Below are 17,005 nucleotides of genomic sequence, written 5' to 3' on the forward strand. Positions count from 1 at the left end.
CAAGACAGCAAGTGATCTGATATAGGTTAAACAGGGGCAATTCCTCTGAACCTATTTCCATATTTGCCATGCTGTACCAAAAAAAAAAAAAAAAAAAAAAAAAATCAGATCAAAAGGGGAAAAAAAGCAGGAGAAAGGAAAAAACAAACAAACAAACAAAAAAGTGAAAATACTCAGCTGTGATCCACATCCAGTCTCCCTAGTGGATGGGAGCCAAGTCCGTCACAGTTGATCTTCATGATGGGATAATTAGATGATGTGGTGTAGACACCAGATGAGATAAGCACCAAAAGTTGGGGCTCGGTCTTGTGAGGAACGCACAATGGGCGTTCTCTCTGGCAAAAGGTAGATTTATATAGGGAAGAGATTACAGACTACCGAAGGGACATATTAGATATCAGGAATGGTAAATATAGAGTGGGAGAGCGTATGAAGGACACATTCCTCAGTGGAGCTCAAAATTACCCAGTGGAAAGGGAGCATCCCATGAGGTTGGGCCGCGCCTTTAGTTGGCAGGCTAAATCCTGCCGTAAGAGTTAGTTATAAGGAGGAGAAGTGGGGTTGAGGAGCATACTGGAGTTAGGAGAGATACCCCGCGGCATTGGGGAGGAATAAGGACAAAGGCACTATGAGTCAGAGTGCTAGGGCAGACCGACCCAAAGTAAGGCACTGGCAATGGATGACCCATGAGCAGACTTTATAGGGAAAATTTAACCTCAGGGACATGACTGGAATTTCTTTCTTTCTTTCTTTCTTTCTTTCTTTCTTTCTTTCTTTCTTTCTTTCTTTCTTTCTTTCTTTCTTTCTTTCTTTCTTTCTTTCTTTCTTTCTTTCTTTCTTTCTTCCTTCCTTCCTTCCTTCCTTCCTTCCTTCCTTCCTTCCTTCCTTCCTTCCTTCCTTCCTTCCTTCCTTCCTTCCTTCCTTCCTTCCTTCCTTCCTTCCTTCCTTCCTTCCTTCCTTCCTTCCTTCCTTCCTTCCTTCCTTCCTTCCTTCCTTCCTTCCTTCCTTCCTTCCTTCCTTCCTTCCTTCCTTCCTTCCTTCCTTCCTTCCTTCCTTCCTTCCTTCCTTCCTTCCTTCCTTCCTTCCTTCCTTCCTTCCTTCCTTTCTTTCTTTCTTTCTTTCTTTCTTATAGCTTTTTATTTACAAGATTTATGCATCGTAATTTTTCAGCATTGACAATTGCAAAACCTTTTGTTCCAACTTTTCCCCTCCTTCCCCCTCCCCCAGATGGCAGGTGGACCAATACATGTTAAATAGTTAGAGTATAAATTAAATACAATATATGCATACATATCCATACAATTATTTTGCTATACAAAAAGAATCAGACTTTGAAATAGTGTACAATTAGCCTGTGAAGGAAATCCAAAATGCAGGTGGACAAACATAGAGGGATTGAGAATTCTATGTAGTGGTTCATAGTCTCCCAGAGTTCTTTCTTTTTTTTTTTTTCTTTTTATTTACATCTATCTATCTATCTATCTATCTATCTATCTATCTATCTATCTATCTATCTATCTAATCTATTCATTTATTATTTATTTATTTTTATTTTTTAATTAACCATTCTTTTTTTAATTTTATAATTATAATTTTTGACAGTACATATGCATGAGTAATTTATTTTTTTACAACATTATCCCTTGTATTCATTTTTCCAAATTTTCCCCTCCCTCCCTCTACTCCCTCCCCCCGATGATAGGCAATCCCATACATTTTACATGTGTTACAGTATAACCTAGATACAATATGTGTGTGTAAATACCATTTTCTTGTTCCACGTTAAGTATTGGATTCTGAAGGTATAAGTAACCTGGGTAAATAGACAGTAGTGCTAACAGTTTACATTCAATTCCCAGTGTTCCTTCTCTCCCAGAGTTCTTTCCCTGGGTGTAGCTGGTTCAGTTCATTACTGCTCTATTGGAACTGATTTGGTTCATCTCACCGTTGAAGATGGCGACACATGATGGAGATTTCTGACAGGGCATGGTAAGGTGAAACTGCTCGAGACCTCTACAGAGGATGGGTTTCAGGGTTGGATTACAGACTGGACTACCTCCCCAGAGATGAAAAATGAATAAAATAGCTAATATAGAATAATAGAAGGACCCCCTCCCCCAGTTTACTGAGCCAGGGGATGACATGATCAAAACAGTGCTTTAGGGAAACCATTTTGGCAGCTATAAGATTGGATTTGGAAGAGACTTGAAGCAGGGAAACTAATCAGGAACTAATTGTGATAGTCCAGAAGAAAAAGTTTCAAGGGACTAAACCAGGGAACTGGCTGTGTGAGTAGAGATAAAAGGCCCTGCCAGAGAAATTGTGAAGATAGAAATGACAAAGTTTGGCAAATAATTGGATATGTGGATCAAATGAGAGAAAGGAATCAAAAATAATATTGAGATTGTGAACCTGGGTGACTGGAAGGATGGCAGTTTCCATGACAGTCACTGGGAAGTTCAGAAGAAGAGGACTTCAATTAAAAGGGAAAGTTCTTATATACCCTTTGACCCAGCAATACCACTACTAAATTTGTTCCCCAAGGTGAGTAGGGAAAAAGGAAAAGAATCTATATGATCTAAATGTTTATAGGAGCTGCCTTTGTGTGGCAAAGAACTGGGAATTGCAAAGATATTAGAGAAAGGCTGAACAAATTGTGGTGTATGATGGTGCTGATTCATACAGCACAATACCTGTATGAAATGATAAGCTTACACTTTATGTAGTCCATTTTGAACATCACATTTCTTACACTGAACTTATAGTCAATTAAAATCTTTAATGTAATTGATGCATCATTTATTCAAATTTTAAAAAATTCTTTAATTATTTTTAAACTCCACATTAGACTTTATCCCTTGACCCATTTAAACTTCCAAGAGTTTCTTGGGTCTTTTTTTGCTTATTCACTAATTATCTGTCCTTCCAAATTCTATGTCATCCATATATTTTAAGATATATATTTTAGCTTCATTTAAAGTCATTGATAAAAATAGCTAATAGGACATAAAAGAAAGAAATGATGAACTCCATGATTTTAGAAAAGCATGGATAGACTTGCATGAAATAATGAAGAACTAAGCAGAGCCAAGAAAGTGTTGTATACATTAATAACAATATCATTTTAAGGACAACTTTTGAGTGGCTAAGTCATTTTGACTATTAAAAATACCCCCAAAATATCCATGGACAGATGAAGGAAGATGCTATCTAAATCCAGATTACAAAATGATAAACACAAGTATGTATAGAATAATTTTATGTACACACACATTTATTTGTTTCTAACAGTAGCCATTTCTAAGGCAGGGGGAGGATGAGGGAAAGAAAACAAGGAGGAAAAATGGTACAAGACTACTATTATAGATTTAAAAGGAGTAGCAAGTTGTATCTAATTTGCATTTTCATATAAAATCATATTTTTTTCTATTTTATTATGCTAGGGAATGCTTGTTTTGTTTCTTAAATTCAGAATAAAACTATAAAAATATTTTTTTTCTTGATATCTTTGTTTTTGCATTGACTAAGTTTCCTATTGTATCCTTTCCCTTTCCTTCTCCTTAGGGCAGTTTTCACAAAGATTGTATAAGGGTCAGGAACCAAAAAACCTTCCTCTGAATATGATCTTTTCTGGTCAGTAAATAGGTCCAAGGACAAGAGGAATCTAGAGCTTGTACATTGGATTAAATAAGATTGAACTTTTCAAGATCTCTCGCTATTCTTCGTCGTTGCAATGGGCATGCCTAAGAATGATGCACAGGAGATGCTCAAAGGGAGCATCTTTTTTCCCTCTTATTCTCATTTGAATAAAGTATATAACATCCTTTACAAGGTGAATTCACTAAAAGTTGTGACATCACTTAGTCATGGGTACTTGTCCCTTTGGTTTATGCCTTTTTTTTTTTCTCAGTTTGTAAGATGTTATTTTGAAAATCACCCAAGAGAAACCTCTATCATACCGGCACTGATAATAAAGTCCATGGTTACAGGCTTACAAAACGATGAGGACCACTGAGGTGAACACTACCTTGATGATGCTCACACATTTAAACTGGCCCTTGGCTTAGCACTTCAAAGGAAACAAAGAATTTGGGGAAGGCAGAATTTCACATGGAGGAGAAACAGTTACAGAACTTCTACGAAGAGTGGCCTCCAGGGGTGAGGAGCAGTTGCAGAAGCACACCAAGAGAGGACATATTACTTTTCAAAGATGGAGGCTTGGAAGAAGCTTGGGTGGAGTTCCCTTGAGAGAAACCTGTGTATCCTTGAAGCTTTCCAGGAGAGAAGGAACTGTAATCTGGAGCAGTAGTCACCAGGATTTATCTCTTCTATAAACAAAAATCACAATAGGGAACTTACACCTACCAGGCAAGCAGTTAACATTTACTAAGTGCCTACTTAAATAGGTTACTGTGGTAAGTGCTACCCAACAAATAAATTATAAGAAGTACCCATTTGCCCTTTATGAATGGAACTCATCTAGCTCTGTTAGAGGGCAACTAAGTAGTGTGATAAAGGCTGTCTGGAAGACTCCTTCTTGGGTTCAAGTACAACCTCAGCCACTATCTGTATGATCCTGGGCAAATCACTTCCCCCTGTCGGACTATTTTCTCATCCGTAAATTGAACTGGAGAAGAAAATGGCAAACCATTCCATTATCTTTGCCAAAAAAACCCCAAATGGGGTCATTGAAAAATTACCGAACAACAAAAACATGGCTATAGTTTACTTAGACTTTAGAAAAGCATTTTGAAAAGCATTTCATATTATTCATATTGAATTAAATATATTCATAATATAGCTGGATTTGATCACTATGAAATGAGGCTTGCTCCTTTGCATGAAGAGCTGTGTAAGCTTTGGATGGGTTGCAGCCTGTTTGTATGGTAAATGCCCTCTGGTGGCCAAAGGTTCACTGTACTCTGTAGCTGATTATTTAATTAATACAATGCCAGCTGGCTTTCTTATGAGTTGTAAGAAGCAGGGAAATCAGCCGGCTATAAATTAATTGTTTCTGCAGCATCACCGAGTATACCCCTGTTCCAAGTGACCAATCCACACAGACTATAGGTTTTAACCCCATTATTCTAAGAGCGAGCTCTCAGAGAAGGGAAGGAAACAAGCTTTACTATTATCTACTCTGACCCTGACAACAATCCTAGGAGTCATGTGCTGTGATTATTCCCATTTTGTAGTAGAGGAAATTGACACAACAGAGGCTAAGTGATTTGTCCAGAATCAATCAGCTAGTATTGGAACTGTTCTCTATGACTCGAAGCCCAGTGCTCCATCCACCATGCCATTTGGCTGCCATAGGTGACCTGCTCAACCTGGCACTCGAAGTCACTCTGGAATTTGTGGCAGTAATTAGCAACAAATGAAAAGGAAATTTCCTTCCATTATCACCTATATCTCAGCAGATGTTAATGTGGGATTTCAAGCAGAAAGTCTGATTTTGGCTGGGCTTTGTACTGACAGTTGATTACTGAAGGAAAGCCTGTTATGCTGTACCCAGACCATATGGTAGAAGGACAAATGCTTCAGTTGTAAAGAAGGAAAAAAAATAAATGAAAGATTTATTTTTTCTATAATGGCAAAATTACTATTTAGTGGCCCCCTGAGGTGCTAAGCATAGTTGTTTATTATTTAACAAGAGTTTAATGTTTTCTTCCTCAGCATACGCCTTTGTGATAACATGGTTAAATGAAGTAAGTGTGAGCACTTGCTTTCAAATTCCAGTTCTGCCATTCACCACATATATACATATATATATATATATATGTATATATAAAGGCATATAAAATATATGTATGTATATATGAATATGTATGTGTGTATATATATATACATACGTGTGTGTGTGTGTGTGTGTGTGTATAAAACCCTAGTCTATACTTTACTTCCCTCCACAAGCTCTGCTTTCCATCAACTCTGGCCTACTAGCATTTCCTCAGACCAGCCCTCATCTCCTTCCTTTGTAGTGACCAGAAGGCCTGGAATACTCTGCTCCCTCTCTTTGCCTCTTAATAATGGTGGCCTAGCATATATGCAGTCTTCATGGATCACAAACTCTGGCCCTGCTTTCTCAAGAGTGAATATCTATAGCTTCCCATTAGATTGCTAGGGTATCTTGAGCGTATCTTTCCTCTATTGCAATCAGCTTAATTATCTCAGTTCCCCATTATATTAGGGGGTCATGTGTTCTCCCCATTTGTTAGAAGTAGAAATGACAAGATTTGGCAACAAACTGAATATGTAGATCAAGTGAGAAAAAAGAATCAAGAATGTTATGGAAATTGTGAACCTGGGACTGGAAGGGTAGTGATGCTCATGACATTGATTGGGAAGTTTGGAAGAAGAGGATTTTAATTGGAGGAGAGGGCTGGACTAGTTGGACCAGTGACTAACCCCCACTTCTATTAAACAATTTAGCATTAACTTCTACAAAGGAATATTTAATTCAAGTGTAACAAGAACAAACATTTCTCCCTTCTAAACCTTGAATGCATGCTACTCCTTACACCATCTTGGTATATACTTGGGGAACAGGCTCAAATTAGTTAAGTTCCAAGTCCTAGTTCTACCAATTTCATGTCCAAAGGCATCATCAGTACCTGGATGAATCCTTGTTTTTTGTTTCCAGTACGTGAGAGATCCAAGGGTCCTTATAAAGACCACTCCTTGCTCTTTGAGACATTAATACTGAGGTGGCTGTGAGACTAAGTCTAGATGCCAACTCCTGGATTCCTATGGCTTGCCAGACCTTCCTTATTTCTCTTTCCTTCATGTCTCAACTTAAATTCCAGTTAGATCTAGAAGGTCTTTCTTGGTTTCCCTAGAGTGACTTCCAGATTCCACCCTGTATACTTCTTGGACCTGCATAGTTGGGGAATATAATAATAATAATAATAATAATAATAATAATAATAATACATATATATAATATAATGGGGTGTTAAGGACCATGCCTAAGTCAAGGGTCAGGTCAATTCTCCAAGAGCCTCCACAGCTATGAATCAGAGCATCTGAAGGAGTTTTGGGGCAGCCTTTGCTGACACAGGTGTTGCTTGTAGACCGGGAATGAAATAAATCAGAAGCAAGAGGAAAGAGGAGAGAGGTCGCAGAAAAACAATGGCTTCTCAATGGAGAGGTCAGAGAATGGCAACTGCTTCTCGGCCTCTTTGTATCATCATCCGCTCATAGGAAGAGATCCATTCTACAGGTCTGAGTTAGACCTCCAGCAGCCACTGGCAGGTGGCTCCCATATCACAACAATGGGGAAGCTGTCTTCCCCATTAGAATGTAAGCATCTTGAGGGCAGGGACTGTATTTTTTTTTTTTTTTTTGCTTTTATTTGTATCTCCTGTGCTTAGCACAATGCCTGGTATCTAGTGTGCTTAATAAATGCATATTGACTGCCACTGTGACCTGGAGCAAATTATATAAGAGTTCATATCCCTAATTGGATTAAAGTCCCTTCAGTTTTAAAGCAACGATTCTATAATGGTAGATGAATTGTCATCCTTTGCTTTGGGCAGCAACTCTCATCTAAAGAAATTCCCTTTACTCATAGTATATGGCTCCTTATAAGAAAGCTCAGCTAATCTCTTTTTCTAAAAAAACTATTTTAAAAAGTTTTTTTTCAGCTAATCTCTTGTGTAAAAACATTGTACCACTTCCCAGGAGGAGAGCAACTTGGATAAGAGCCTCATTTTAAGAGAAAGTTTTAATTATGTACATACATTTTAATTAAGCATTTGGTAAGCAGCTGCTATTAATTCCAATGGAGTCTGCTATTGACTTTGGTTGTTTGCTGGTGGGACCTCTAATGACTGCTCTGGGTCTCCTGAACTCATCCAGTTATTTGCATGAATCTACTTTGGACTTATCATTCATTTAATATAAAGAAAGCATAAATTTAAAAGAAACACAGGGGTTTCATGTACTTATAAGACATATGATGATTGAGAGGGAGCTAGGGAAGCCTTCACCACACTTAGCTTTTCACAGAAGTTTTTGCTTCAGTCTATGTCAGAAAGATGCCAGAAGATTGGAAAATTGCTGTTTTTATACATACACAGAACTCTGACTCAGGACCTCCTTAATCATCTGCTCTTCTATTAGCCAGCTAGAAAACATGATCAGTCACTCAAAGCTAAAAATAGGTTACCTATGGTCCACATGTTGGTTGGAAAACAAGCAGGAAATGTCTACACATGCTCTGAATTACCCATCAGGAAGAGCAAATATAATCATACTATAAGATTTGGGTCATCTTTGTCCAGTCCCTTCATCACAAAGAGATTCCATTGTGGAGAGTGTAGTATATAAAGCCCTGGTCTGAGAGTCAGGAGACTGAGGTCCTGGGCCCCAGCTCTGCCATTCAGTCTCTGGGATCTTGGGCAAGAGCCTTGATTTCTTTCTCTGTAAAATGAAGGGATGGACTAGAAGATATTCTTCCATTATGACATTCAATGCTTTGTACCTCTGACAGCCAGTGCATCCGGGGCAAAGCAGTCATTCTGAGCACTCTGAGGAACCGTTAGCAGGGAAGGAGGAAGGCTCAGGGCTAGAGTCCCTTGGTGGGGAATTGGAAGGAAAGTCTTAGTAAAGTTGCAGTTCCAGAAATAGCCACCCCTTAGGGAGGGCAGCAGCTACCCATCAACAGGGAGAGCAGCAGCTACCCATCAACTGGCAGAGGCTGCTGGAGCCAAAGAAGTAAGGGAAGGGCTCTGACTGTGTTTAAATGGGAGTCCCATTGTGTGGGGCCTCGGACTGCAGTCAGCCTCTGCTCTCTCTTTTCCTCCCATGCCCTGCCGTGAACTTGGCCCTTAGGTTTTCTACCATGTGCAGAAATTGCCAAATTCTTCTCTTCCCAGAATACAGTGTGAGATAAATTTGGACAAGGGTCAAAGTAGTTTTCTTTGCACTTGTTCCTTCTGCCTGGGATCAAGGCCCACTCTTGGCTGGAAAAGAACAGCTTCTCAGATGTGCCCCATCCTTCCCCTGCCCAGTGGACTGCTGGAAGACTAATGTTCTTGAATCTTTTTACACACCCCCTCCTCCTACTTTGGAAATGGTCAGTCTTTCCAAGCTTCTCTCTTCTGCAGAAGGAAATAGAATAATAGCTTTAGAGAATGTCAGGGCTGAAAGTCAGTCTGAATAGAAGGGGCTGGAGGGAGAAATCATCATATACTTATTTTGTACCTAAAATAAACACCATATATGCAAATGTATGTTTATATGTGATATATATGTGGTTTATAGTACCATAGTGTGTTTGGGTGTATTATATATGTATATACAAACATATTTACCTGTGAGCAGGTTGTATGTAAGTTTCTGAGGACAGAGACTGCCCCCCTTTTGTATTTGTATCTGGAGCACAAAGCCTGGAACATAGTAGGCACTATGTAAATGTTAACTATTATATTATACATACATATATGTGTGTGTATTATATATGTGTCTGCAAACTCATACTTATTTATCTGTGATCATGTTTTATGCAAGTTTCTGAGGACAGAGACTATCCCCTTTTGTATTTGTATTTGGAGCACAGAGCCTGTTGCATAGTAGGTACTTAATAAGTGCTTCTTGATTTGTGGCCTCTGTGTCTATATATTTTTGCAGTGTCCTCTGACTAGGATGTTCTTTCTCTTAGCTCTGCCAACTGAGTGTCTTCCTAGATTCAAGTCCTAATCCAAGTGCCCCATCTTCCTTCCCTGATTTTTCCAATTAGTTGGAAGTTTTTCCACTTCTGAATTCTCCCAGAACTTCTTTTGTATTTCTCCAATGCATTTATTATATATTTGTAGTGTGTAATTTGTGAATATGCAATTTCTGTCTTCCTAGACTGTAAGCTCCATGAGGTCAGAAACTATATAGTTTATGTATTAGTATATATAACTAGCATTCTGATGTATCCAGAATAATTTGCCTTCAATTAGGGGAAAGGGTTTGAAACCCTAACTGGGAATTCTGAGAGTTGCAGCCTTTTTTTAGGCACATTGCTCCCTCCTGGCATAGATTGGGTCTTTATTGAAGTCTGGAAATGGAGACAGAATTCCACTGATGTAGGAGCTTTTGAATCTCTCTAGAAATGAGCAGGGGATATGGACATGATGGTACACAGAGAGAGTGGAGATGGTTCTCAGAAGTGAGTGTTCTTGTAGCCCTCCCCTTCTTCCATAGTCTCCCTGTACCTTGTGGGACACCACCATGCTCCTAGTCACTCCTGCCCAGAACTTTGGCAACTCCTTCTCTCACCCCCCACTCCCCACATCCAACCTGTCGCCCAGTCTTGCCTATTCTACCTTCACTTTTCCTGCACATTCTCTTTGTTCCTGTGATACTGCCACCACCCTATGAGATACAGGCTGTCACCTCATTATCAGGTTATTGCAACAGCTTTGGTAGGGCTCCCTACCTCAAGTCTCTCATCCCTTCTGCCTCTCCTCTCCTTGGCTGTCAGAATGATCTTCCTAAGCACATCATCTCCAGTGGCTCTTCATCCCTGTGGCATCTCCATTTCCATCTCTATTTGATTTTCATCAAATTTTCATTCAAATCTATAGAATTATCTGTTTGGCTTTTAAAATCTTTCAAAAATTGTCTACTTCCTATTTCTCCAGTCTTTTATATTTTACTTCCCTCCATGTATTATATGAGCCAGAACACAGGCATTCTGGCTATTTCTTGCATAAAACGCTCAATTTTCTGACTCTGCATTTTCATTGACGGTTTTTCATCCTTAGGATTATCTCCCTCTTTATTCCCTCATTCTGGCTTCCTTTGAGTCTCAACTAAAATCCCATTTTCTGCAAGAAGACTTCTCCAGTCTCCTGTAAGGCTGGAGCATTATCATCAATTTATGATGATAATGCTTCTTGTTTGCGTGTTGTTTCCTCAATTAGAATGTAAGCTCCTTGAAGACAGTGACCATTTTTGTGCTTCTTTGTATCCTCAGGGCTTGTTGCTACAGTGTCAGATACATATTAGGTACTTGATAAATAATTGTAATACTAGGAACTCTTTAGTAAGCAATGCCTTTACTCAATGGAACAAGGAACTTGGACTGAAAGTGTCCCTTTAAAAATACTATCTCCATCTATCTCTATTTGCTTCCTGATGCTAGAAGATACTTTATACGAGTTTTCTCAAGTCATGGATCGTAACTGTTCTGTATCTCTATATTTATTCTATGCTGGGGAAGGGCATTGGAGGGCAATAGTGCATAGTTGGAAATTCATGAAATTTAATCATGTTAGAGATCTAGATATCTGCTCAAAATGGCTGTTTTCCCCTTTGTGGTCTGTGAGCAGTATGGTAAGAGGACCTTATAATGATGATTTTTATTAATAATAATATTTTATTAATAAAGTTCTGAAACAAAAGAGAGAATAAAAGGGAGAAAGAGAAAGACAGACAGACAGACACAGTTACACATATAGAGAGAGACACACAGACAGACAGAGAAAGAGATAGAGTAATGGAGAGAAAGGGAAAGAGAAAAAAAATGGAGGTGGAGAGAGAGAGATGGAGAGAGAGAGATGGAGAGAGAGAGCTGGAAAAAGAGGAACTAGGACTGATTCATCCTTAGTTCATGAATGAATTATATTACAACTAAAGCCAGGTGTTTTAGTGTCTTAGTGCATTCTCCTTCAGGGGAGAGATGGAGTAAAAGTAGAGGTCACTCTTTTTGGTCTCCAAGGGAAGGCTATGGAAAGAGAAATGTATGGTTTATTAAGAATTCAATCTTTCTTTTTTCCTTTGGGGGAGGGAATAAAAAACAATGAATGTCCCAACATACTTGTTCTAAGATACATTTGCTGGTTATATCAGTATCCCCGCTGGATACATTTGTGGTCCTTTCTACCTTCCCAATGCCTTCTACAGATCTTTGCACACAGTAGGTAGTTAATAGCTATTTGTTGAACAGGCCAATGAGTGAATCAGTAAATAGAATAATGACTGAATGTATTTCTTTTATATACTTCTAAGATCCTGAGAACCGGCACTTTAGAGGGAGACTTTTTGGGAAGACGATTAGTATCCTGGGAAATTCCAGAACAGTTCTGGGGTTCTTAGATTTCTCCAATTTTGGGAGAAGTACATTCAGGGATAGACACGAAATAAACAGAGCAGGAAGAAGAAGTTTTTTTTTTTTTTAATAAAAAATAATTCCTTTTTTAAATGAACTTTACAAATGACATTGGACACAAACCCTGCAGCATTTGGCAGTGCATTCTGACATCGTTCAGAAGTACAAGGTAAACTCCACTAAATATCAATAAATAAACAGGCATTGTAACAGGATAGCTTAAACTTCATATTTAAACTATATAAGCACTGTATCATAAGCATTTAAGCATGAGCACAAGAAACAAAACACAAGATTTTGCAGATGACTCCTGTTTTCAGTGTGTATTATTACATCCTAATGTGAGCTTTCTGATGATAAATCACATTTAGATGGCAACTTTTTTTGGTGAGGGGGGGAGGATGAGTGTTCTGGTCCTGTGAGATCATTAGAATAGGCAACTCCCAGTATGGAAACCTCTTTGTATTGATGCAGATCAGCAAACTGTTTTCTGGGCCAAAGAAAGGTTAAGCGATTTGCACAATTGCACACACCCAATATGTGTTAGAGGCTAGACTAGAACCTGGATTTTCTTAACTGTCAGGATGGTTCTTTATTCATTACCTGCTTTTGCACCTTGATAGAAACTAAGAAAAACCACAGTATCATGACTTAGAACTTAAAGAATTTTAAAGACCATCTTGTTTAATCTTTCTTCACCCCATCTTACAGATAAGGAAAAGAGGCTGAGAGGTTAAGGACTTTCCAAAGGTGAGATAGTGGATGGAATACCAGACTTCAAGATAAGATCTGAATTCAGATTCTGCTTCTGCCATTACTACCAATGTGATCTTAGTTAAGTCATCTCTTTTAAGCCTCAGTTTCCTCATCTGTAAAATGAAGATAGCATTTATATAATTTATATAATTTGCAGAATTGTTTTAAGGATAACGCTTCTATTGCTTTGCAAACCTTAATTGTAACTGGTAGATAGTTAGGAAGAGGGAGAACTTGAATTTGAATCCAGTTCCTCTGACTTGAAAGTAATAATTGCTTTGCTGGAATAATGTACTTAAGATTTGAGTCTGGGGGGTTCTGCTTATTACCTGTGTGACTTTGGACAAGTCATTTTAACCAACCTGGACCTCAGTTTTCTACTCTGTAAAATGATAAGATAGGATTTGATGACTAAGATCCCTTTCAGCTCTAAATCGACAAATCTGTGTTTTTTTCTCTCTGCTCCAGCTCTGGCTGTCCCTGATATCTGTAATATTCTCTTCCCCATCATTTCTGCCATTCCCCTCCAGTTTTCCTGGCTTCCCTTTAAGTTTCATCCAAAATTCCACTTTCTATAAGAAGCCTTTTCTAACTCTTATCAATGCTAGTGCCTTTCCTCTGCTGATTATCTCCTATTTATCCTGTCTATAGTTTTTTTTTTTTTTTAAGTTATTTACATGTTTTCTTCCCTAATAGTAGAGACTGTCATAGGCTTTGAATCTCCAGCACCAAGCATAATATCTGGCACATAGCAGGCATTTAATAATGCTCATTGACTGACTGACTTTAAACAAGAGATAGGCTTGTTTTTTTGTTTTTTTTTTTAAACAAATAGATAAACACTAATACATTCAAGAGGATTGTTGTCCCCATTAAAGTAGTCTCATTGGGAAGTCACAATGCCTATTGTAGTGAGACTACCCTTGTTCAATACATCATAGGGACTCATCTGTAATATAATTCTGAGCCGATGCTTCTTTGGGATTCCTTCAGAGGTGACATATTCATTCCTTGAGATTCAGGCTAGTAGAGTGGACAGCATGCTCAACGAAGAGGTCAGAAAGATGAGCTTAGATTTTGTTTTTTACATTTATAGCTGCCTAATCTTGGGCAAAACACTTAACTTAATCTTAATTTCCTCATGTGTAAAGGGGAATAATAATACCTCTAGTACCTTTTTCAAAGAATTTTTGTGAGCAAGTATGAGTAAAGTGCTTTGTAACCTTTAAAGAGCTAAAGAACCATCAATAATTATTATTATCCTTAGAAGGTAGATTTTATTTTTGGAAACAAAAAGCCAAAAGCCATTTGGAGTCAATTCTGGAACAAAGAAGGAGAATCCTGTATTTTATGTGGGGATGGGGGAGGATTAAAAGCTACATATGATGTTAAAATAACACCACTAATTAAAAAATTATTTGAAGTGGCTTGTAAACTAGTTAAAGACAATTACAGATTCTGAGCTGGAAGCATTCTTCTTGTTTGTCCTTTGTTCTCAAAGAGGACCATGACATCAGGGAGATGACGCCATGACATGCAAATGAATTGGATTTAAGGGAGGGAGAGCTGGGCAAGGTCACCTGCCTCACTTTCCCCTCCACAGCCATCTGGGTCCAGTGGCCAGATACAGTTCAAGATGACTGAAGATGGTTTTTTTTAAGTTAAATTGGGAAGTGTTCTTAGAGGTCATTCGACAGCTCCCCAAGGGAAGGATCCAAATTGTTGGAGCAATCACAACCCCATGAGGATATGGGTTGCCTCCTCAGGTGAAGTGATAGTCTCATACACCTATGCAAGTTCCAGTATTAACTAATAGTATAATTCTATTCCAGTTACACCATCTCAGAGCTCTTCTAGGGTTCTGGTCATCTCTCCACTTGGGTTTGAGCCCATAGAAAACAAGGCATTTCATCTACCTCCCAGATATCAGAGTCATAGTCCAAATCCTGAAACTCAGTGGAGGCCCTGAAGGGGTTAAGAGCCCAGTGTTGGGTTTGCTTGAAATACTGTGAACTTTAAAGTTTCAATTCTAATTCAATCCAATGGCAACCACTCATCTGTGCTACATCCAGTGAGCAAGAGGAGATTGCCAAGTCTTTTAGCCATATACTTCCTCTTGAAACCCTAGAAAGTTTGGTGACTCTGGAAATCCTTCTGCTCTCATTTATTTCTTCCTTCAAAGTCATTTTCATCTTTTCACCCACCCCTGAAGCTTCCCTTTAGGAGCGAATGTGGAAAATCTTTTTGAAAGCTTTTTTGAAGTTCTCATTGCAGAGGGGGTAAATGAGGGGGTTCAGGGTAGAGTTGATGTAGCCCAGCCACATGGTGAACATCTGGACATCCTCATTGCAGCATTGTTTGCAATAAGCAATGACCATGAAAAAGATGAAGTATGGGATCCAGCAGAGAATAAAGGCTGCCATGATGCAGCCCAACTGTTTGGCAGCTTTCCGCTCCCGATTCATGTGCAAACCCTTTATGTATTGTCTGGAATGGGAGCGAAGTCTCTTCCAGGTGAATGTCAGGTAATCCAGACCAAAGGTTCCTTTGGTCTTGGCTTGGTCTTCAGCAGACATGACTGTGGCTGATCCAGCAATAGCATTGGAGTCTATTGGGTTGGAGGGCGCTTCAGCAAATATGGTCTCCTCAGATGTCTCACTGGCATATTGAGTGGCTGGAGATAGCTCCTTGGAGTTTGATTGGCTCTCGTGAATGGACATGTATTTTTCAGTCTCCTCCATCCCTGGTTGAGCCTGCACAAGGTCAACATGGTAGTAATGATCTTTGACCACCACTTCCCCTTCCTCTTGTTCAAAACCTTTGGGGGCTTTCTCCTCTGGAGGCAACTCTTTTGCTGGATCCTGGGTGTTTGAGGGGATACTGTTATTAATTGGATAGAAGTTGTCTTCCGGTTTCCTTTTCAAAGCCTCCACATTGGCATCTTTCCCTTGCTTTGGGAGGCAGATCTTGTGTTTTTTGTGACTCACTATACTCTCTGAGAAAGAAGGGAAGGACCCGTTGATGAATTCTCGGTGCTGGCAATGCTGCCGGACAGCCCTGTATATCTTGGAATAGAACCAGAGCATCAGCAAAGTGGGCAGGTAGAAGTTGATGATGGCAGTCATCACCTTGAACCAAGTGACCTTATAGAAGTCAGTCTCACATTTGTCCCCGAAGACATTATCATATGACTTGTTTGTGTTGTTATCTGACCAAAAGCTTCTCCATCCCAGAATAGGGATGATCCACAGGGAGGCCAGGAACCAGGTGATCAGGATGGTGATTGTCGCCCTGGTCTTGGTGCGATACCGTAAGTACTTGAGGGGCTGCTGGACAGAGCGGTAGCGGTCAATGCACAGGATAAAGACGCTAAAAATGGAGGCCGTGCTTGCCACGTAGTCCATGGAGAGCCAGAAGAGGCAGAGGGGCCGGACCAGAGACCTCAGGAGGTATACAATGTTCAGAGGCATGACTGCAGCGCCCACGATCAGGTCAGCCACGGAGAGGCTCACGATATACAGGTTGCCCACAGTATGAAGCTTCTTCTCTGTCCTCACTGCATAGAGCACCAGGAGGTTGAGCCCCACTGTAACAAGGGAGATGGTGCTCAGAACCACCACCAAGGGCACCAAGTGCGGCTTATTAGCAATATCAGTTCTGTTGACCTCACACATGGTTCCTTTTTGGAGGCAGTAGGAGATGGGAGGAAGAGGAAGATCTCACTTCTTCTGGTGACTTTCTAGAAGGAGACAGAGAGTGAAATCAGTGAGTGCTTTGGAGGGTATTTACAATATGGCACAGCTGTGGTACTAGGATTTACAACTGTCCTCGGGCATCACCATCTGCTTGACAGGAAGAGGTGTCTGTTAGAACAGAGCACAGCTCTGATTATTGAGGTTACAGATGTGTGACTGGTGCTGGCTCCTGAAGTCTTAGACACATCCTATCACCTTTGCTTGACTATAAAATGAAAGGGAAGAGGAAAAGGGAATAAAGTTTTCTACAGTGCCTACTCTGTGCTAAATGCTTTATAAATATTATTGATTATCTCATTTGAAGAGACTGGATTAGATCAGGGGTTCTAATAGCAACGAATAAGAACAACACATTAGGAGTTCAGGAATTAGGATGGGGAAAATTTTTTTA

General features: G+C 39.5%; 2 protein-coding genes and 1 long non-coding RNA gene across 3 annotated transcripts in view; 1 reads left to right on the forward strand and 2 right to left on the reverse strand.

Annotated features, from left to right (window-relative positions):
• LOC141551819 (uncharacterized) overlaps positions 1-17,005 on the reverse strand; it is a 96,575-nt gene that overhangs the window by 17,729 nt on the left and 61,841 nt on the right. The gene's annotated exons all lie outside the window — the stretch shown is intronic.
• Positions 286-3,831, forward strand: LOC141555779 (uncharacterized). The gene is made up of 2 exons (XR_012486340.1): positions 286-345; positions 3,639-3,831. It is a non-coding gene; the product is annotated as an uncharacterized LOC141555779 (long non-coding RNA).
• Positions 12,193-17,005, reverse strand: part of HRH1 (histamine receptor H1) — a 66,656-nt gene continuing 61,843 nt past the window's right edge. Inside the window, exon 2 of the mRNA XM_074283905.1 lies at positions 12,193-16,598. Coding sequence (XP_074140006.1) covers positions 15,079-16,533 — 1,455 coding nt within the window. The 5' untranslated portion in view covers positions 16,534-16,598 and the 3' untranslated portion in view covers positions 12,193-15,078. The remainder of the gene's footprint in view (positions 16,599-17,005) is intronic.

This window comes from Sminthopsis crassicaudata, chromosome 1 (assembly GCF_048593235.1).
Source record: "Sminthopsis crassicaudata isolate SCR6 chromosome 1, ASM4859323v1, whole genome shotgun sequence".
Classification (NCBI taxonomy): domain Eukaryota; kingdom Metazoa; phylum Chordata; class Mammalia; order Dasyuromorphia; family Dasyuridae; genus Sminthopsis; species Sminthopsis crassicaudata.